The 21,738-nt window shown below is 45.8% G+C and overlaps 2 protein-coding genes across 2 annotated transcripts in view; both read right to left on the reverse strand.

Moving 5' to 3' along the window:
• ccdc85cb (coiled-coil domain containing 85C, b) overlaps positions 1 to 12,485 on the reverse strand; it is a gene marked incomplete at its 5' end in the record, with an annotated part of 36,906 nt that extends 24,421 nt beyond the window's left edge. Inside the window, one exon of the mRNA XM_079216068.1 lies at positions 11,771 to 12,485. Coding sequence (XP_079072194.1) covers positions 11,771 to 12,485 — 715 coding nt within the window. The remainder of the gene's footprint in view (positions 1 to 11,770) is intronic.
• Positions 12,486 to 13,588: 1,103 nt separating this feature from the next.
• Positions 13,589 to 20,521, reverse strand: LOC306733463 (cholesterol 24-hydroxylase-like). Its single transcript, XM_079214705.1, has 13 exons — positions 20,279 to 20,521; positions 20,034 to 20,107; positions 19,752 to 19,838; positions 19,467 to 19,605; positions 16,620 to 16,730; positions 16,372 to 16,534; positions 15,983 to 16,048; positions 15,193 to 15,265; positions 15,027 to 15,111; positions 14,681 to 14,791; positions 14,452 to 14,540; positions 14,249 to 14,315; positions 13,589 to 14,179 (listed from the first exon to the last, which is right to left on the reverse strand). Exons 2-13 carry the CDS (start codon positions 20,096 to 20,098, stop codon positions 14,030 to 14,032), a joined length of 1,206 nt encoding a protein of 401 aa, XP_079070831.1. The 5' UTR covers positions 20,099 to 20,107; positions 20,279 to 20,521; the 3' UTR covers positions 13,589 to 14,029.
• Positions 20,522 to 21,738: the final 1,217 nt, after the last annotated feature.

Below are 21,738 nucleotides of genomic sequence, written 5' to 3' on the forward strand. Positions count from 1 at the left end.
CAATGGCAGCTGTTTGAGTGGAGATCAAAACGGATTTCTCTGTTGAAATATTTACTTCTCGGAAAAAGGAAAGTATGAAAAGTCGGTGGCAAATCTTCATTCATTGCTCTGAAGTGTGCATTTTTTCAGCGCTCTGCAGGTGCAGTGATATTTATGGCCTTTCAGAGTTGCTTTTTTATAACCCTAACCTCCCACAGCAGCAGCTGAGGTTTCAGGAATGGACCATTTTCAGCTTTGCCGTCTTCCTTTGTGCTCTTTTTGCTTTTCCTTCATCTATGCTTCTTTCACCTCCGCCCCCCTCCTCATGCTCACTTGTTTCTTCCAACCCGCTATAAACCCCGACCGCCATACATTTCTCCTAATCCCATCTCTCCCTCTTCCACATTTTTCTTAGCTCTCATCATTTCTCAGACCCCTTCTCCTCAGTCCTCATCTTGAAGGCCAGTGATGTGGGCTCCTTGAAAAGCTCCGTCAGCCTTTGCACTGCCACGACTGTGGTAAAGAGGATATCGACACCAATCAGTTCCATGCTTCTGCTTTCATACTATTTTTATGATACCACTCTCTCATTCAGCAGTCAATTATTAACTTATGCAAGGAACCGCTCACATTGTTCCAAGTGCAAATACTGCACCATATGTGGCATGAGGAGGTAGAATTACCAAGCACATGGCGACAGGCTCCCTCCATATACAGTCCAGTAAAACCACCAAAGAGTCCTGGATCTAAATGCATTGCTCTGAGACCAGATTGAGCTTGTTTGGAAGTTTCTCCAACAAAAAGAATACAACTTGACAGAGGAAATGTATCAAAAGTAGGGTAAGAGATCTACAGTAGAAAGGCAGGCGCTACTGTGTGAAGAAAGCGCTGTGAAGCACACCCCATAATACTGAATAAAAGGGCATAGTATCCTAGCAACAAGCACAAGGAGAAGCTGCGTGCTCGGCAGTGTCCTCTGTTGCTCCTGGATCTTCAACCTTGCATCTTTCATTTAGAGGTTCTCCTCAACAACCGTCGAGGAGAAACTTCCCCATCATGAATCCCTCTACTTCCTGTTACGGCGCCCTGTTGCACCCGAATAAGGGCACTTCCATTAAGTGTGCATGCCACTTCACACTGTTAAGGTTTAAGCTCTGTTCAAACAGTGCATATCATACGCAGGGCTACGTGCCATGAATTTGAATCAGTGGTGGGCAGACAAACGGCGCTCTTCCAATCCTTTTAGAGGAGAAGCCCTCCCCTCCGAACCCTCCTCGGCCGCACTACAACATCAAGGGTGAAAGCGCCTTAGATCTTTTGTTGACTGAGAGGAGAGCGAGCAAGACAGAGGCGATATGTGGGAGATACGCTGGAACACAAAGCTCCTGAAATCCCTCTTGGCTGGCCTGGTTACTCAACATGCTGCTCATTGAGATCCAAAATGGGGATGGCGAGCTCAAGGGACCGCCACAGGTCCAAGTGGAAACATCCCAAAAAATGGGTGTGATTTCAGAGAGACTTTTACGTGCCGTGTGTGTGTAGCATCTTGTCAATGAGTGCCCTGGGTGGGTTCATGGGGTTCACTCCTCAGTCTAACCTCCTTCAGGCATCGTTGAAAATGCCACAGCTTCAGTGCCATTTCCATCTACTGCAGGTATCACAGCATATTATAATGCTACAGTGCAGCCTTGCAGCAGCCCGTGCTTTAAAGTTGTATCTAACTTAATAACCTTTTGCACTCCCAAACTGCATTTGAGTATGGAATTTGCAACTATTCCGCCTTCAAGGGTATGAGGGCAGTTCATTTTAAGAACATTAATACCTCCAATACGTGCATTTGGAGTTGGACCTCTAACTCTCATCCATCAAGGGTGCCAGTCATTGATTTAGCCAGAAAAACTCTTTATGCGAGCTCGCATTTTCCTGTGATCATCAGCTTTCACTTAAGCGCTTTATGGTTGTGTCCGCCGCATCGGTGGAATCGAGGGCTCTGTCCTTGGCGGAGTTCAAATAAATAATGACTTACCCTTATAATCTGAGGCCCAGTAAAGTGGGGGGGTCTTAATGTTTCTGATGGAATTTCAGGAGCCATCAGATTGTCACAGAGTATTTGTCAAGGGCAGAACAAAAAAACGGAAAAACCCCAGATGAATCTTTCTTAATACACGTTTCATGTGGGAGGGAATATGTATGATGTATTCACTGCAGAAGGTTTTCAAAGTTGGCCTTTGACCTCCCCATGTGACTCACCCACTTCTCGTATAGTTTACCTAATAAAGCACAAGGGAACTGAGTGTTACAACATTATTTATTCGGCTGGTGTGGCCGCGCTAGTGTTTGCTTCATTAGCGTATCTTGATTCAGATTTGAGGCTGTACTTTGGCACAACGCTGATTTGAGCTAAATGCTAACTTCTAATATGTTCTCATTTGCAATGCAATGTTTGGCAGGTAATGTTTATCTTATTAACTATCTTAGTTTAGCATTTAAGCATGCTAACAGTTGCTTATCAGCACTTAATAAAAATGTCAGGGTTCATACACATTTTGACCAATGGATTTCCATGACTTTAAACCAAATTTCCATGACCAAACATTTAGTGAAATCTCGGTGTATACATGAAAAATAAAACATAAAAAAAAAAGCATACAGTCAAACTTAAATGACAAATGAATGAGACAATAGTTTGATTAAAAGAATAAACATTTATATAGATGTCTGTATGTATGCCTGCTTATAATTTGAGTCTTTCTTTTAAAAGCATATTCATTATTTCAAACTCAGCATAAATGAACATATTAATTTAATTTAATTCATTAATTTCCATGACTGGCCACAGCCGCACACACACCATTTGATTGATCTCTTATCATCCAAATGTATCAACACACATCCAGGCTCTGAGTACCTAGAACAAGTCTGTCTCGAGACCCATCCCAAACCAAAACAGTAACGCAGTCCAGTCTTAGCACTAAAAACTGGCCTGCAAGAGGAAATTAGTCTCCAGATTTGCAGAGCAATGTTACCTGAAACCACTCCAAAAACCTCCTGAGGATGGAGCAACAATATGGAGACTGTACAATTCCTTCCAGATGCTTCAGCCGACTCCACATTATCTCATGCATCTGGAGTGCTCGCCACAAGTTTCACATGTTTTGCAGGCGCTGCAGTTATGTTGCAACTGTGGCTATGAAGACCAATCAAGCGCTTCCATATTTCATTATTGCAAGAGATTTTCAGCTAAAAGTCAGCTAAAACACGTGCACAAATTCAAAATGAGGAGTTATGCCTATCAAATAGAAACGTAATGAGCCTTTCCATGTGGGACCCGTCTAAAGTGGCTCAGTGCCCACATTTTAAGCACCAGAGAAAACAATCTATAACTGTTAAACTACATGCAGGAGTGAGGCGACAGCACTATCTAAATGCAAGCAAGGTGAAGACATGTGCTGACACCGGTCTCCAATGTCACAGTCACAAAAAACAAAGAGCTGACAGGCAGAAAATCCAGATGAACACCGTGTTCCTCCGAGGCCTCGAAAGGAGCTGATGAAGAGGTGTTCTGTCTCGGAGTTGCTGACTTTGGCCAACCTGGGACTGCTCCTCTGTTGAAGGTCACTGGGTGTGTTGTACAGACAGAATCAAACCGCTGAGTGTGAGTTTAGGCTGCAACCCCCCGATGGGTTTTGTCCCCGTTTCTACCTGAACCCACCCTATCCAACCCCCCTCTGGCTCGCATCTTTATCAGTCGTTTAGATTTGACAGATGACACGGATCAATAAGGGCCGTGCCAGGAAGCAGGACCGCGCATTAAAATCACCTTTAGTAGGTTAAGGACAGGCTGACAATGAGACAGAGGACGAGCGAAGGGCGGTCCCTTTTACGGCGTAGAACAAGCTGGATGACACATTATAGGGCATTCTGTTGCAAATCAATGAACGCAGGTAAACATAAGCAGAACGTCGATGCAGCAATATGGCTAAACAAGTGGCAACTTGAGAGCTTATAATCTGTTAAACCTTCAGAATCAAAAGGTCTCTTATGTTTTCGGTTCGTCAGCTGGTGAGTCACTTTGTCACGTGTCAAGTGTGTGAAGCTCGTAAACGCAAATCCTGTGAAATGTCAGTTACTTTCAACGGCAGATATTCTCCCCCAAAACAAAAAGAAAATGTGTTTTTCGACAGAGAGGTACAATTATCTGCTTCTTAAAATAACTCCTGTTGGATTGAGGTTTCCACATCTCACAGTAAAGCCGGTTTGCTAATAGTTCATAAGTGAAAATGAGTGTGTCACTCGCAACACACCCTGTTTGTTTCTTTTGAGTAGGTTACTTGGAAACAATGAGCGCGCACACACACACACACACACACACACACACACACACACACACACACACACACCCTTCTGCACGGGTCAACCAGCATTGAGGCCCACCGTGCCCAAACCTATCCCCATCCCCCTTACTCCCCTCTGCTTCAGTGACTGAGGCGAGGCGTGGGCGCCGTCCACTCGCCCCACTGATCATTGCTGTTGCCTAGGCGACAGAGCAACCCAGCCCCTCCAGCAGCCCAACGATCAGAAAAGAAAGACCCACATCATTTAAAAATCAGCGTAGACAGAAAGAGACACGGAGAGAGGACGGCTGAGATAAGTGGCAGAAATCGGCTTGATAACACAGCGTTTGTTGTGTGTCACTGACCACACAGGCACAACTAAACATTTCCTGTAAAAGACCTAGCATCAGATCTTACAGTGAGTCCATGTATGCGTGTGTGTGTGTGTGTGTGTGTGTGTGTGTGCGAGGCTCATGCTGGCTTTATAACCTCATTCTGTCGGCTATGTGCTGTGCTGATGGGAATGAACGGACAGCGGATCGGACAGCAGGAACCCAGAGAAATGGATGCTGATGGAGAGGGAGGGAAAGACCGGATGAAGTGAAGCGTGTCGGGTAAGGGAGGACGGGGAGGTAAAAGATCAATGAGCGACCCAGACACAAGCGCTTTCTTTGGTGTCTCATCTTCCGCTTCCCTTTCCCATGCAGTAACATTCCTGCTGTGTCGCTCAGAGGAGAGAGACCCACTTCCTCTTTTGTTCATCCAGGAATGTGGGGCGTCCTGACAGGCTGGCTTTTCATTGACAGTACACAGCTGAGAGTTCCCCTGTGGCTCTTTCACACAATCTCTCCTCTGTGTGTGTGTGTGTGTGTTTCTACTCCAATATCTGTGTTATCAGCCGACCAGGCCTCCCACAGGCAGACACGGTGCTGAGAAACACGAGCCAGAGAGTTCAAACAGAGCAGGAAAGCTGATGAAGTGAATGAAAGAAAATGTAAAAGTGTCCAATTGTATATGTTTTTGGGAGTAATTTGCAAACCAGAAAACGTAACACTAAAGCATATTGTACATTTTCCTTTGTAGCAGTAGCTTTGAAAAAGGGTTACACTCTTGACTACATGTTTAAACATGACCAAATGCCATCCTCTTTATCGTTCTAATAATCCTAGAGCTGTAGCTTCAGTTTAGTCACCAACAGTGACAGTTATTTATCCTCTTCTTTTTTTTGGGAGTTGCTGCCCTTTGTAAGAAAAGTACAGTCACAGGGTGAGGTTACTAAAGACAAGTCAGCTTCCTGGAGCACGGACACAGATCTGAGTGGACAAACAGGATAGCAGCGACAGAAACATCCTATTCCTGCTCAGATGCCTTTTAAGCCCCACAGAAACGCTTCACAATGACTTGAAACCGCAGCGAGAGGAACACACCATTGTGTTGTTGATCCTCCAGTTTCATTTGAAACCAGAAAGGAACTCACAGAGATTACAGGCCCATTCTCTGCTGATTGATTGTTTACGTGAGAGAGAAAAAACAGAGGATCCTGAAAGCATGGGATTCTTTGAAGCAAATAAACTAGCCATTAAGATTTTGCAGTGATTTAAAAACAGGGGCTTTGATCTTTTTCCTCATAAAGAGTGACCCCAATAGATATTTTAGATCAAGACAGTACCCTAAAAAAAAAAAGCATAATCTGACTATTAAAGTGTATTGATAATTCAGCGCAGAGGGAAAAAGACCAAATGCTTCACCAAGGCACTGCCCAATTTGCCTTACCGTGAAGAAACACAAGCGCGCGCGCGCACACACACACGGTTCTACAGTTTCAATGTGAGTTTTCAGGTCACGTCACTCCCCAAGAGTAAAAGAAAAAGGAGGAGCGAGACAGAGAAAAGCCTCTCAATCAGAAAGGAGAAGAGTTCCTGCTCACTGTGCCGCCGCCACACACACACACACACACACACACACACACACACACACACACACACACACACACACACACACACACACACACACACACACACACACTCATTTGAGCCTAATTTGTTTTACAGGGTGACTCAACAAAGTGCCGAACATAGGAAACATTACCACACATGTAGGAGGGCTGTGCAGACAGTCTTCTAAATCAATGCATTGTGCTTAATCTCCAGTGATGCTCCAACCTATCCGACTGGTTTCAGAGACAGACAGACTCATGGCAACGAGGTCTGGGAACTATTAAGGAAGTGGCACAGTGAAATTCATTGATGTGTCCACTAAATATTTGGTTCTAGAAGCCTGGTGATGTGGCGACTACTCTGTAGTAGACTACGCTGTAGCTGGGGAGCTAACTGCTAACACACCAGCCTCTCGGGCAATGTTTCCGCTGGTTACGGTCTTTTTCAAATCTCAGTTCGGTTCAGGTGAGAAAACTACTTAGTTAGGTTCAGGAAAAGATCGTCGTTTGCGTTCAAATAACCACGGACGTCCTCAAGTTACCCGACAAAAACATCAACGTTGACCTCTAGTTTCACACGGGGTCTCCTGGCTGAAAGAGCACTGCTTGTTGAACTCCTCCTGCCCGACTTCCTTCTTTGAGATTACAAAAACATTTGTGCGACAGCTTCCAATTTCTGCACATCATTTGTTCTAGGTTAATGCTACAAATTGGTTTCAGGATCTCACAATAGCTCCCTGAGCTTTTTCCTATTTTCTCTGTACTGTGCCGTTTACTCCCCGATGGCGTTTTGTTCTCCGGGTTGCGCACCACTTTGTTAAATAATTGATACTCAACTAGTGAACGGATAATTAAAAAGGTGGATGGTGCAACGCGGCTAATAAGCCAATTGCTTCTTCCATTTTGAACTCTGCAGCTTTCTATTCCCTAATGCCTCAGACTCTACCAGCCACGCGCTGGAGTTTCCATTCACACTACCATTGAGTGTCCACGTAGGTCTGCATTTCCGCAACCACACTTCATTCCAGTCGGTAGCAGAAAGCACCATAATGTTGTTTGTCATTTGCCATTTGGCTCTTTGTATTCCAGTAAAAACAAATTATTTAAATGTGTGTAATGGAGGCTCTCTGCTTACAACCTCTCCTTAAAACAACGTTGTCATTTGCTGCTTTTTTTTGGGGCTAAACCAGCTCCAGGACTGGAGCGTGGAACGAAAATGGAGCATGTGCAGTCGCGAGGGGCTGCACATGAACCAGCCCTGGCCAAATGACGGCATTATCAAGGGAGCTTAAAGCGTGTATTTGGAGGTCAAAGTTCACCCAAGTTGAGCTCAAGGTGAATAACTCCATACCGATACTTGCCAGCCAAGCCACTGATTGTGGCGATAACGTTAGAATTAAGTTGATTTCACCGCAAAATGTGTGTTTAAACTTTTAAGGAAGTCAAATGAAGTCGACCTGACTTAACATCTCACTGGCCTCTTCACACATGAGTGAAGGAAAGGACTGCTGCACTGAAACCCTTCACTAAATGCAGGACTCGACACGAGTAAACTCTGGAATGCCTCATGCGGTTGTCCCATCAGTCAAAATGCTACATTGGGAACAATAAATGTTGAAATGGGCAACGTTGTTGAGTGAAACGTAGTTCTCCTCCTGCCAGCTGTTAGCAGCCGGTCTGCAGCACAGACCTGTTTGGCTAAATACAGAGCTAGCAGCATCGCAACATTTGCAAAACTAACTTAATCAGACATGTAGGACTGTAATGATTATACTGCAAGGCATTCACATCATGCTGCTCAGTAATCAGCTCCTCTTCCGACAGCATAGATAAGATAAGATATACTTTATTGTCCCGCAGGAAACTCTGTCTTTGGCTCCAAGCCGCTGCGTTACACAATACACTTGCTAGCATCACAATTCATATGCACGCATAGAACGTGTGTCAACGTGGACTTTTGGGTACACTGAATGGTCACCAATGGACTTTGGGTCAAATATCCTCTCCTCAGTTTCACATTCACAATGAGGTGGTGAGCATCACACCAGTCAACAAAGAAGAGTAATAAAAGCTGAACTAAAATCAATAAAAAGCAAACATGCATATATATGCCTTACTATCTTCCAAGTGTCTAAGGACTAAGTGGATGATACAACCAACTGCATCCTCTGTGCTTCTTCACTGTCTGTAAGAAAACTGCAACGTTTTTTCCAGCTCTGAGTTTACTTCAGTTTTCAGTAAAGACACAATATATTATAATTATTGTTCTAACCGGACAAGACTTCTTTGGAACTGAAGTGATAACAGTTTTTCCCTCATAATGCAGACAGTGTGTGAGTCCAGAGAGTGCTGAAAGAGGGGACCCCAGGCTGGAGGCAGGTTTTAAGAGGCAGGCAGGATCCCGTCTGGTCCGCTGGATGTTTTACTCACGGAACAGTAGCTGCACCTTGCAGCTCTGCACCTCAGGCCTTGTACTCAAGTCGTCTGTGAGAGTCTGAGACGCTGCACTGATAGGAGAGATTCTGGGTTCGGAAGCCGAGGTAGAAGTCATTCAGTACGTTTGCTTTCTGCAAGTCTTCAGTAAAATAAACATGTCTTTTGCTTGGTTCCATATTGGTAATAACTTTCATTGAATCGCAAAGTTTTTTCAGAGTTCATAGTGGTAAAATGTTCTTCAATAATGTCCTATTGTTGTCTCCTGGCCTTATTTAGCAACTGATTAAGTTCCTTTTGTAGCGTTTTTAGTTCCACTTGGCCCTTATTTCTAAATGCATTCCTTTCGTTATGAATGGTTTATTGTTTGAGTCCACAATTATGTCCTTTTTAGCAAGTACATTGTCCACACAAATTAATGTAGCCGGTTATTGTCTCTGCAGCTGCGCCGATATCTGCATCATTAAACATATCTCAATCTATGCACACTTTCCATACAGTTCCAGTTCATCTCTCTAATGATGTGCCGTTTGAACCAGTCATTACCCACAAACACAGCCAATCCTCCACCTCCACAACACTAGCTCTAATATCAAAAGGTTAGAAGGTGCCTTTCATTAAAGAGAGCCGGTTGAGCCGTCATCATTTGTGCATACGTATTGGTCTGTAGCACTTGAAAAGTAGGAAAAACATTTAGGTAAGAAAACACTGATGAATCACGGATTTGTGCATGAGGCCCAGTGTTGCTTTAAAGCCATTTAGCAGCTAGAGGCCAGGAGAATGTGTGAGGGTCTGTTAAAAGGTCAACAAGCATTATTGCAGGGAGGATCTTTTCAGCTCATCTGGACAATGTCAAAGCAGCACTTTGTCTTAATCTCACACAGCTATACGCCGTCTGTGTGGCACTATCGGGTAAGCGCTCCATGACGGCGTCAGGTTTCAGGCAGTCTGCGACTGGAATTGGGTTCCAGACCACCAAACGTCAACGCACACAAAACAAAAATCAATTATGCAGACAGCATGATGTCTCCTAAAACCAACCTCCTCTGAGCTCAATAGACCCTCCAACAGCCCCCCCCCTCCTCCAGCCAACTCCTTACGGCCTTTTGCTGGGGCCCCTTTCATACACTCCTCTCGCAGTGCCTCTAAAGAGACAGACTTCTAGATTTTCATTTGCCAGAAAGAAGAAGACAATTTTGAATTGACTGAAAATAGGATGACACACACACTTCTAGCTCAACCAACTGGTCTATTATACTCTTGGGACACCAAACACATTCCTCCTCCTCCTCCTTTTTACTTCTTCCCATCTGTGTGTGTGTGTGTGTGTGTGTGTGGCAACCGGACAGATGCTGTTCATTTAGCACTTGAGCGGTAATCATCAAGCTTGTCTCCTAAATGCCCAGGAGGAGACACTCTGGCATCTCCACAGTATTTAATAAAGCCACCTGCAGACCGCACAACACAGCCAGTAGAGTAAATCTGTGGGGGGAAGAATTGTCTTACTAGTCAGACCCGTAGGAGCGTGTGTCGACCTGCGAGCAACTAAACTCCTATCCAAGCAAACACGTGTGGGTACAGTCATCCTGCTTTGTTGTCATTTATATTGATTGATATCTTAGGCAATTACAACAGTAGTTCTGTTTATTTCCATGTGGAGTTGTTTGCAATTATGTAAAAGCTGGAAAGATGTGTGATGCGTAGCTTTGTTTAGGACCAGATAGCATCAATCTTATTCCCAAAGCATTGGTTTTAACAATGAAATGATGAACCTGTCAAGTGTAGTGGGTCCGCCCCCTGCTAGCTGCTTGTGTGTTGGGGGTATTTGTGCATTATTGTCAGAGCCTCAGGGGCACACAATGTCACACACATTAGGAGAAACGGCAGCTTAAGAGAGGTGCTGGGCCGCTGCAGACACAATATGATGTTACATAATGACAGCCAAACACTGCCCAGAAATGGGAGTGTTTCTGGATTAAGGGCTGCCTCGGCTCTCACTCATGCTCATTTCCATGCTTTTGCATTTGTCACCTTCACAGTTCTGAGTCTACAATGTCCGATGGATAACATGTGACCGATGTGATCGGATTTTGAAGTTGCTTGTTTTGACCTGCTGCTTGTAAATCGAGATAAAAATGATAATGATGAAGTTTAAACTGGGTCGAGGATTTTTTTCCCCTCCCATGAAACAGAATTTATTTCCCTTGCCAAACAGATCGTGGCGAGTTATCAGCCCATGTGCTAGCTAAACGAGGCTTAGTGTCCTCCTGTTCCATCAGGGCATTTTCATCCCAGCTCGAAGCTTTCAGCCGTGTATTTAGGTCTTAACACTGGGACATTGATTTCTGGTCCCACGCCATGCATTTCAAAAGCAGACATGAGTGCTCATCCACAACCAAAAGGCAACAATGATAATCAGCAAAAGATCTCCAAAAATAATCTATTTGCTTGAGCCCCCCTTCTAAAAGCCATTAAGATAAATCCTCTTCCTTAAGGACCACAAGGGCAGTGACCTAAATCAGTACCGATTCAAATGATGGGGTACATGGGACTGAAAAGGCCACTTAAGAATACCGTGTGTGCATGTCTGTGTGTGTGTGTGTGTGTGTGTGTGTGTGTGTGTGTGTGTGTGTGTGTGTGTGTGTGTGTGTGTGTTATAATCACCCTAATCAAGACATTACAGTGAGGTTAAGCCAACCCCCCCCATGTTAATCCTTCACAGCGATTTTGATCAGCATATGTTGTCAGTGCAATCACATCCTGACTGTTTTATCTCTGAGGAGGGAAACGAAGAGGCGGATCAGACACTTTTGAGAGCTCAAAAATCACACAGAAGTATAAGAAATCAACAGTTCCAAGAGGCTTAAAAAAAAAAGCATAAAATTGTGTTTCTTATCTGGAGATCTTTTCAAATCAGGGATAACTTTTGGTCTGAAAGATGGCAATAAAATGAAAGGGCATTTCACCAATGTGTAGTGTCAGGCCTGGTTGGACTCTAGGATGTGAGTCTAGTGGGCCTGTGTTGAGTCTCCCTGCAGGTGACACCAGGCAGGTGTGTTTCCACATGCAGGGGCGAGGGTCTACTCACCATTAAGTCCATTGGGGATGCTCCTGTGATGGTGCGGCGCCGACAGGTCATCCATGGACCTCCTTATTGTAGTGGTGCCCACCTTACTGTTCTCCGAGGTGGGCTTGTGTAGGTGGTTGTGGTGGTCGGGGCTACCGGCGCTGCCTGCGCTGGACGTGCTACTCCCATCCCCAACATCCCTGACCGTGCCCGTGCCCCCGTTCAGGTTGGTTAAACTGGACTGACTGTCTATGGAGCTCCTGGACCCCGCTCCGTTCCTCTCCTCATCCAGCATGAGGATGATCTCCTTCAGCTCAGAGTTCTCCCTCAGCACCGTGTCCTGGTTGGCCTCCAGCTCCTTCAGCTTCATCATGTAGGCGCCCACCTCCTTCCACATGGCACTGGCGGTGTACCGGCCAAAGCGTTGCCACTCTCGGGACAGCTTCTTGCCCTTCTGCCGGTCGTCGTCCAGGAAGCAGCAGAGCTCTCGCAGCTCGTGGTTGTCGTCCTGCAGCTTCTGGTTGACCTCCTTCAGGCTGCGGATCTCGTGCAGGTGCAACTGCAGCCGCCGGTTGATGTCTTTCATCATGTTGCCGTGATCGATCATCAAGTTCATCTTCTCGCCGTCCACCCTCCGGAGCCTCCGCACCAGCTCCTCTTTGCTGCATCGCAGCACCTCCTCGTCCGTGAGCTGGCTCAGCTCCTCCTGGGGTCCCTCGGACGGGTTCTTAGCCATGACTGCGAGTCTCACTTCGTGGAAACGGTGACTTGGAAATAAAAAAGGTGAAACACTAATTTATCCAAGCTTGAGCTGCGGGGTTGTATTCAAATACGAGTACATTGTCCAAAATATTAAGTACCGTGATGCCCACCTAATGAAAAATACTACGATTTGGCAACTGAATGTTCTCACTAGGAAAAACAACTGCTGGTACTCACATCCCGTCAATAAAAAAGGAAGCCTTGGATTTTAAAATCGATTACCGCGTCCCATCTTGTGCCGTCGCTCCTTCACCCGGAGAGCCGCAGAATGCCAGAGGAATGGCGCGCGCTGCTAGCTTAAAACCCAACCGCCGAGAGGTGAACACGTCGCGTGAACTCAATAGTAGCCAGCGCTGCTCTCTTGAACGCGGTGCAGCTCGGTAAGCCGCTTCGCTGAGAGGACGGAGGACTCTCCTCGGCAGCTTGGCGTTAGCAGCGGACACCCTCCTCCTCCTCCTCCTCCTCTTCTTCCTCCTCCTCCTCTTCTCCAAACACTCGGGTTTGAAATCATTCAAGAGGATTTGGGCCAAGACGGCCAATCAAGACGCGGGAAAGCAGCAGGTAGAGGAGGCTCGCGACGCTCAGCTCTCTTAAAGAGACAGTACGACGAGGACCCACGAAAACGGTTTCCGTGAGAAAAAACAAGCACTTGTACTTGTGTTGAGCTTTTCTTTTACACGCATTCAGACTGTTCGATGAAAGCTTAAATATGTGACAACTTGTCACTGTTAATTCGCAGGAAACTGTAGTTTAAAAAAGGTGCTTTGGACATTTATTTGCAAGGTCACAGCGCCCCCGTGTGGACACTAGCATAGCCCTTTAAGCCCTAACCCCTAATCCTATTTATTGTTAGAGTTGAGTTTAGAGGTTGTACATCGGGATTATATATTATTGTAGCCCTGATTTTTATCTTTAATTTGATACCTAATATGTTTTTTCTTAATGATATTTTCTTGATTTTCCTGATATAAAAGGGTCCCCTGATTGGGGGACCCTAGGGCTCAACAGGTAAAAGACACAAAAAGGCAGATTGAGCGCTTTAAAAAAAAAAATCTCACACATTGAATGAATCATCGTTTATTTAAGTGTAAAACAAAGCAGATAAGACAGACATGCTTCAGACATGCAGCATATTTGTTTATTCGTCATTTTTATATTAGCGTTAATGGCACAGAACTAGTTTAGAAGCTCAGTATGCTGGAGCAGTTCCAGCAAGATTAAAGCGCTAATGATACTTAACGTAGTTATTTAGTTTTCCCGTATCCTCCTTATTGTTAGGTATAATTATCATCTTTATCACTGCTTGTGGATACACCGTTTATAATCATAAAACAAGCACAGCTGATACTTTATACTTTATAAAAGGCTAAATAAACAATTAGTAAGAGCAGCGTAAGAGACTTTTGGCTGAGGCAGGAGACACTGCAGTGAGCTATTCTAAGCAACCAAATAACCCTATTTCACCACGTGAACCATTATGGTTTCTGCTTATGTTATAATGCAATGGTATGTGAACACCTATTTCTCGTTTTTCCTGTGTCTAACAGAACACTCCACTCCACTCTTCGGCCTGAGCGCACCACAGTCCTGGAGGTCAAAGGTCTGTCCAGGGGAAAGGGTGAAGTCAAACCTCTGGAGCAGCTTGGCCATAACCACTTTAGCTTCCATCTGCAATAGACAATTGAGTTAGTTGCATGTGTTGTGTGTGTTGATTCTTTATGACCGTCAGCCACCCACCTGAGCAAAGTTCTTTCCCAGGCATGATCGTGGGCCGAGAGCAAAGGGGTAGTAGCAGTAATAAGGCCTTGTAAAACAGATACGAGACAGACTCCATTAATGCACACCATACTCCTCCTTTGATCTGGGACAATGATCAGTAGTTTGACAGGTTAGGACTTCAAATAAAACGTGGCATTGTGTGAACATTGTATGCCTCTTACTTGGGTGCATCTGGGTGAAATCTGTCTGGATCAAATGTCAGCGGGTCCTTGAAGAATTTATCCATTCTCCCACTCGCATAGGAACTGAACTGAATTTCAAAAGAATGAATTGAACATATTGATAGCAGCAACTTTTTGTTATGCTTTGCCAGTATTCTCTATGTATATAAAGTTGAGACAAGTGATATACCGTTTTGGGTAGAAACCAACTCAAAAGTGCACGACTTACAAAACATGTGACTCCCCCGGGTATGTGGATACCGTCAATGACAATGTCTTCCAGTACATCCCGAGATGTGCCTGGAGCCGTTGGGTAGATCCTCAGAGTCTCTTTGAGCACCTGGGGGAGGGCACAGCGGGATGCACATCTTGGGTAAATTACTTAAAATTCTGATTTGAGCACATCAAAGCAGAATTGCAGAGATGAGGTTTTGGTTTAGCGTGTCATCCACAGATTTATATTTAGGCTAACTTGAGTCAGCGAATGAATAACTGGGTAAGTTGCACAATGGATTCACAACAATCTTCACTTCTGAAGAGCTAAACCATCTTTTTCCTAACTTTACGATATGCACCTGTGAGAGGTAGATCATTTTCCCCAGATCATCATACGTGATGTCCTGTTTCATCCCAATGACATCATCCACCTCTTTCTTCACTCTGACAAATGAAAACACAACTGAAGAAACTATTCAAAAGCTACATTATTTAACGGTTTCGTGCTGCATTATCAGTTCTTACTTCTCCAGTACATCCGGAAGTCGTGTAAGTTCCATGATGCAAAAGGCCAGTTGATTAGCGGTTGTTTCGTGGCCTAAAATGATAAAACATTACCTCAAAATGGAGCAAATGTGGATTAACAACACACAGTAAAGTGAAATTCCTCTCCAGCCAAAAAGTGGGGCTTCAAAGAACAGTTCATCTTAAAACACAATAAATTAAGGACTGAAATATAAGTGGTACCGCAAAAGCCGGGTTACAAGCCGCTACTACCTTCGGTGGTTGTCCCCGCTGCTGCTAGCTCCCCGCTGCTGCTGCTAGCTCCCCGCTGCTGCTGCTAGCTCGCCGCTGCTGCTGCTAGCTCCCCGCTGCTGCTGCTACTGCCCACGTCCCCTCTGCCCGAGTCGTGCGTCGAGCCGGGGTTGGTCCCGCTACCTTGGGTGGTTGGCGGGGAACTAGCGAGAGCTAGCGCAGAGCTAGCAGATGTTAGCGGGGAACTAGCAGCAGCGCTAGCTGGCTACAGCTGGGAACTAGCGGGGACACCCACCGAACGTAGTAGCGGCTTGTAACCCGACTTTTACGGTAATAATAATAATAACAACAATAATAATAATAATAATAATAATAATAAAACACAGACAGACATTTTTTATAGAAGAGCATATTCATTTTTGTAAATAACTATGCCGATATGCTTGAAAAGTCAAATTCAATTCCAAATCTCCAGAATTCACATCTATGCTAGTGAATCGTTTGCAATCTGCCAAAAAGGATCATTTTACACCTGGCAGCAGAAACCACACAAACTCACCCGCGATGAAAAAAGTCACAAAATTGTCCAACATCAACTCTTCATCTTCTTCAGTCATGCTTTCCTCTGGAATAATAGGACAATAGAGTTAAACAACTAAACCAGTATTCCAGTCATCTTAATGTACAATTTAATATATTCTATTTACTGCATGTGATTGTGAACAGGTCAGAGCTTAACCTTGCAGTTCTGTTCTGCAGATCTCATATTTCGAATCAATGTTGAGAAGATGATGCTTGTAGTTGTTTGGTTGGCTATACAATTCTTCTCAGTTTAAAATATATATATCATGTGAACTAGTGTTTGCACAGGTCATAACTGAGGAATGTTGAACTTGTTGTCTTATGTAATCTAATCAGTCAATCAATCTGAACTGTAGGGACCATAACCTTTGCCAGCTGTCTTGATGATCTGTGTGAGGATGTCGTTGGGTACGTCGTCGCCGTTTTTTATGGCAGTCTTCCTGTCCTGAATCCAATGAGCTCCAGTTGTGCGCAGCAGGTGGCAAGCTTCCCTCACCTCTTTGATGAACGCTCTGTTCCTTGGGTTGTACTGGAGATGCCAGATTTGAGGATCCGACACAGTTAATCATATTGTCACCACAGTAACGCCATAGCAACTCGCTGTGAAGTCCTACCTTAAAAAAGCCGTCTCTGACAGTGCAGAGCATCCCCTTCAGACACGTCTGGACGGCTTTAGGGAAAAGTGACCTTTCCTTCAGCAGGTCTAAATCCACACCAAAAGCAACCTGAGGGTTATCAGCAAAACAAGATTGATTAGATGATTAGTTTTGTCATGTTTTGTCGATGCTCTTATCACATGCAAAGAAACCTTTTTGGAACACACTACAAGAGACATAGCAAAATGCTCATTGTGGTGGCGTGGTTAGGCTCAGCTGCAGAGGGGGAGGGGAGGAGCGGCTCAGGGAACAGGTGCCGGGGATGAGGCCTAATTGGCTTCAGCTGGAGTGGATTGCGTGTTTTACGCTCCTACGTCCATCCTATGACTTCTATAGAGAAGTCATAGGATGGACGGAGGAGCGGGAGAGAGGAGCCAGAAACGCAGTCTGACAGAGCGTCGTAGCTGGATAGTGCAGTTCCAAATAAAACCGTTGCCAAGCGATATTACGGTCTGCTGGTGTCCTTTGTGCTGGGGGGGGGGGGAAACTCGGGGAAGTAACAGGCCACATTACACTGGCACCCAACGTGGGGCCCCTCTAAAAAAAAAGCACATGGAGTGGAACGAGCAAAACCCAGATCTGCCGACCCAGCCGATCATTGTGCTGGGACAGATGCTGGGTGGGATCGCAGCGGGATCAGGCGCAGTTAAACCGGCAGTTCCTGGAGGCGCTCCAGGCTCAGGCAGAGAGGCAGACTCACGCCCTTGAACAGCTCACCGCCCGGGCAGCTGCAGCCCTCCACCTTGGCGGGGGTGACGCTGCACAAGATGACGGCGGCGGACGACATTCAGTCCTTCTTAGAGACATTCGAGGCAATGGCGGAGGCGTACGGCTGGCCGGCGGAGGAGTGGGCGGTCCGGCTCCTGCCTCTTCTTACTGGGGAGGCGCAGACAGCGGCCCTTGGGCTGCCACCGGCGGATGTGAGGCAATGCTGGGACCCGATGACCGCCCTTTGCGTACGCGCAGCGGCTGAGGGACGCCACGACCAGATGGCTGCAGCTCGGGAGCCCAGGAGGGGTGCAGAGGGTGGTGGAGAAGATCGTCCTGGAGCAGTTTGTGGAGGGGCTGCCGGCCCAGACGTCGGCATGGGTCCGCTGCCACCGCCCGATGGCGCTGGAGACCGCCATCACCCTGGCGGAGGACCACCTTGCGGTTTATTCCGGTGGGGAGGGGGCCAGCAGTCGCGCACTGACTTCAGCCCGGCCGGCTCCCACCACAACTCGCAGCACAGTCAATACCGACCCCACGGTCGGCACCCCCGGCCCGGTCAACCGATCCTCCGACCACAGCAAACACCGGCACCCTTCCCAACCCACAGGGGGTCCTATGACATAGTGTCACTTGAGATTAGACACGAGGGGAAAAAGCATAACATGAAGGTTGCGGTTAGTTCCCGCCTTACGCACCCTCTAATCTTGGGAACTGATTGGCCAGGGTTTAATAAATTTATGGGTCAGGCAGCGGGGGTGCGGTCACGGCAGACAGGGTCATGTGATATGTGCGCTGTGCTCAGTGGCAACGCGAGGTTGTCCGACACTGCAGACGGGGAGGGGGAACCGGCGGAGCCTCCCGTGGAGACTCCACCGGCTCCCGAGTTCCACTCCATGGAAGATTTTCCACTTGAGCAGTCTCGTGATGACACTCTGCGGTCGGCCTTTGACCAAGTGATACGAGTTGATGGTCAGCTGCTGCGCCCTAATGCAGCGCAGTCATATCCGCACTTTTCATTGATTAGGGACAGGCTGTACAGAGTGAGTCGTGACACCCAGACAGGTCAATAGAACACCCAGTTGCTGGTGCCAAAAACCCGCCTGGAACTGATTTTCCAGGCGGCTCACTATAACCCAATGGCTGGTCACATGGGATATGAAAAAACACTGGACCGGATAATGACCCGATTTTATTGGCCGGGCATCCGGGGGGATGTGCGCCGTTGGTGTGCGTCTTGCCCGGAGTGTCAATTGGTGAACCACCCGGCCATTCCGAGGGTGCCTTTGCATCCTCTGTCATTAATGGAGGTGCCGTTCGAGCGAATAACCATGGACCTCATCGGGCCATTTCACCGGAGCGCACGCGGATATCGCTTCGTGTTAGTCCTGGTGGATTACACAACATGATATCCGGAGGCAGTGCCGTTGCGCAACATTTCTGCAAAGAGTGTCGTGCAGGCTCTGTTTCAGGTCATCTCCCGAGTCGGAATCCCGAAAGAGATTCTGACTGACCAGGGCACCTAGTTCATGTCACGTACACTGAGAGAACTTTACGGGTCGCTGGGCATTAAATCTATTCAGACCAGTGTTTACCACCCACAGACCAACGGTCTGGTGGAGCGTCTGAATAAGACCTTAAAGTCCATGATCCGTAAATGTATCAATGATGATTAATGTAATTGGGATAAATGGCTTGATTCTCTGTTTGCAGTGCGGGAGGTTCCCCAGGCCTCCACGGGATTTTCTCCCTTTGAACTGCTGTTCGGCAGGACACCACGGGGGGTGCTCGACCTGATTAAGGAAAACTGTGAGGAAGGTCCGAGCACCAGTAAGAATGAAATTCACTCTATTACGTTGTTCATTCTGGTCACATGACATTACTTCTGTCCATCCTGATAGAGGGATCCTCCTCTGTTGCTCTCCTGAAGGTTTCTTCCTTTTTTCCCCTTTGAAAGTGTTTTTTCAATTTTTTGGGGGAGTTTTTCCTGATCTGATGTGAGGTCCTGGGACAGGGATGTCTTATGTGTACAGATTGTAAAGCCCTCAGAGGCAAATTTGTGATTCTGGGCTATACAAAATAAACTAAATTGAATACCTTAGCAATGACATCAAGGGTAAAAACGTTGACTAGGTGGAGCATGCTGGCCTCTCTCTGGCCATCAGCGACATCCGAAAGTGTAGTCATCAGTTTCTCTGCCCTCTCATTGAAGGTGCCGATTAGACCTCTCAAATACCTGGAAATAAAAGGTTGTTTTAGACAGCGGACTGTTAAGCTCAGCAGAAATTCTGCAAGAATCTACAAAGATTACAAACACTGCACGTCAAATAAATGTTGAGCCGATACTCTCTTGTGACTCTTTGTGATGACTGAATCACTCACAGGCTACTGAATGCAGGGTCCATGATGCGGCGCTGTTTATACCACAGTTCATGGTCCTGCGCTGTGACCAGGCCATTACCTAGGAACCTGGCAAAGAGACAGAAGTGGACTGACACAATTCATGTACCTCCAACCTGTTGTCACGTCAGGAATTCAACATTTTGACAGCATCACAAATATACATGTGTTATTATTATCATTGCTTTATTGCTCCTAGGCCAAACAACTTGTATGACATATGCAGAAAGAAAAGTAGAACTAATCTAGCGTCTGATGAACTACCTTTGACCAAACAGGTTGAAGATTTGTTTGTAGAAGAATCCATCTTTAGGATACTTTGGGGACATCAGGACCTCCTGAAACAGAGCCAAGGAGGGAACATTAAAAGACACGTTGTTTTAGCTGCAAACATTATCAGGGTGTGTTCCTTTCTTTATATTAGCAAATATGCAAGGGTTTCTAGCAGGACCATCTGTGTATCTGTGCACTTTCATACTGCTTATTGTACAATGCTTATGCAACTTTACCTTTGTTCCCTCTGGGCTGGTCACAAGGATTAGAACATAATGCAAGAGATTTTGCCTGCAAACAGGCCCATAGGTCTCCGCCCTGTAGATTACATTTTAATGATTGGCATCATGAAGGTATGCTGCAAAAAGCAAGAGCGTGTGGACCTGATGGGAGAACCTAGAACATGCGTGTTTTACATTGTCACACAAATGGTTTTACTCTACAGCTTTTGTGAAATGTAAAGTCCCCTCAAATGACATTATGACGTACTATTACTTAAAAGTGACGTGGTTAAAGCAAGGCTTTAGAATAGAACAGCTGTAAGTCACAAAGATTGTTGGAAGAAGCTTCACAGGGCACAAACAGGGAAAAGGTCAGCTTCGGACTCCTGAAGCTGAACTTTGCCCTTACCTTACCTTACCTTATTTTAGTGCAGTGGCGCAGGCGCAGTACAACCAAAGAGTTGTTGTGGTTGTACTGCAAGATAAACTCAAGTCAAAATATAATAATACACGTTTGCGGTTGTCATTGAATATTTAACTATCAATCTACATGTGTGGATACAACACAAGTTGTATTTTTTTAATCGAGATCTCGTGTTTTGGCGTTTACTTCCGCCCAGCTGTGTGCGAGTATTTGTGTTTTCTACAAGTTCCACATAAAGGCGACAAGCTGCGTGTTGCAACATGTAACGACATGTAGACACACAGAGGACCAGTTCACACAGGCATGATGGCGTTGTGTCACTTGTGCTTAACGTTACCATTCCAGGAACGTGTCATGTATAATGTTGCCACTTCTCATTGCCTTCACGTACGTTGCTGAATGCCCGAAGAAAAAGCTGGGGAGAAAAAACAAATAGTTTAAGCTCATGTTCGCTCATTAAATGTAACTTAGCGAACGCTTAATAATGCCGCACTTCACTTACCTGTCTCTCGGTGGCCCAGGTATGTGGTCATATTTCATATGAATATGGTAAATATACAAGCAGTAACCAAGAAACAATATGGAAATCAGAAAGAGCAGAAACAAAGCAGTCCAGCTCAAAATCACGAGGAAAATGCTCATTATGGAAAGTTTGGAAAGTCCGTCTGCTCGTGTCCTGTGCAGTGCACCTTTACACTGACATGCGCTGTAAACTAATTCAAACCACCCGGAGCGGGGGCGAGCGAGGGCTTTACGAAGTTAGCGGAAAGATCCACGTGACACAACATCCGGTACATTTTTCATGAGAAACTGGTCATTTTTTAGAGGTGCTGTTTGATGGCCCGTTTTTTTCTCCTCTTGTCTGGCCTGTTGTTCCAGGGCATAGATGTTGCGTCGTTGTGTACGTAATTGGTCAAGTAAAATTGTTTGATTCTCAGTATAGGTGAAGTCAGAGACGTCCTGAACACATATGCATCCGTCATTTCCTGGAACTCCTGGGAAAAGTATGTTTACAGGACCTCAAATAATCAGAAATAAGCTTTTTAAATGT

The sequence above is a fragment of the Taurulus bubalis genome (genome assembly GCF_910589615.1).
Source record: "Taurulus bubalis genome assembly, chromosome: 3".
Lineage (NCBI taxonomy): Eukaryota > Metazoa > Chordata > Actinopteri > Perciformes > Cottidae > Taurulus > Taurulus bubalis.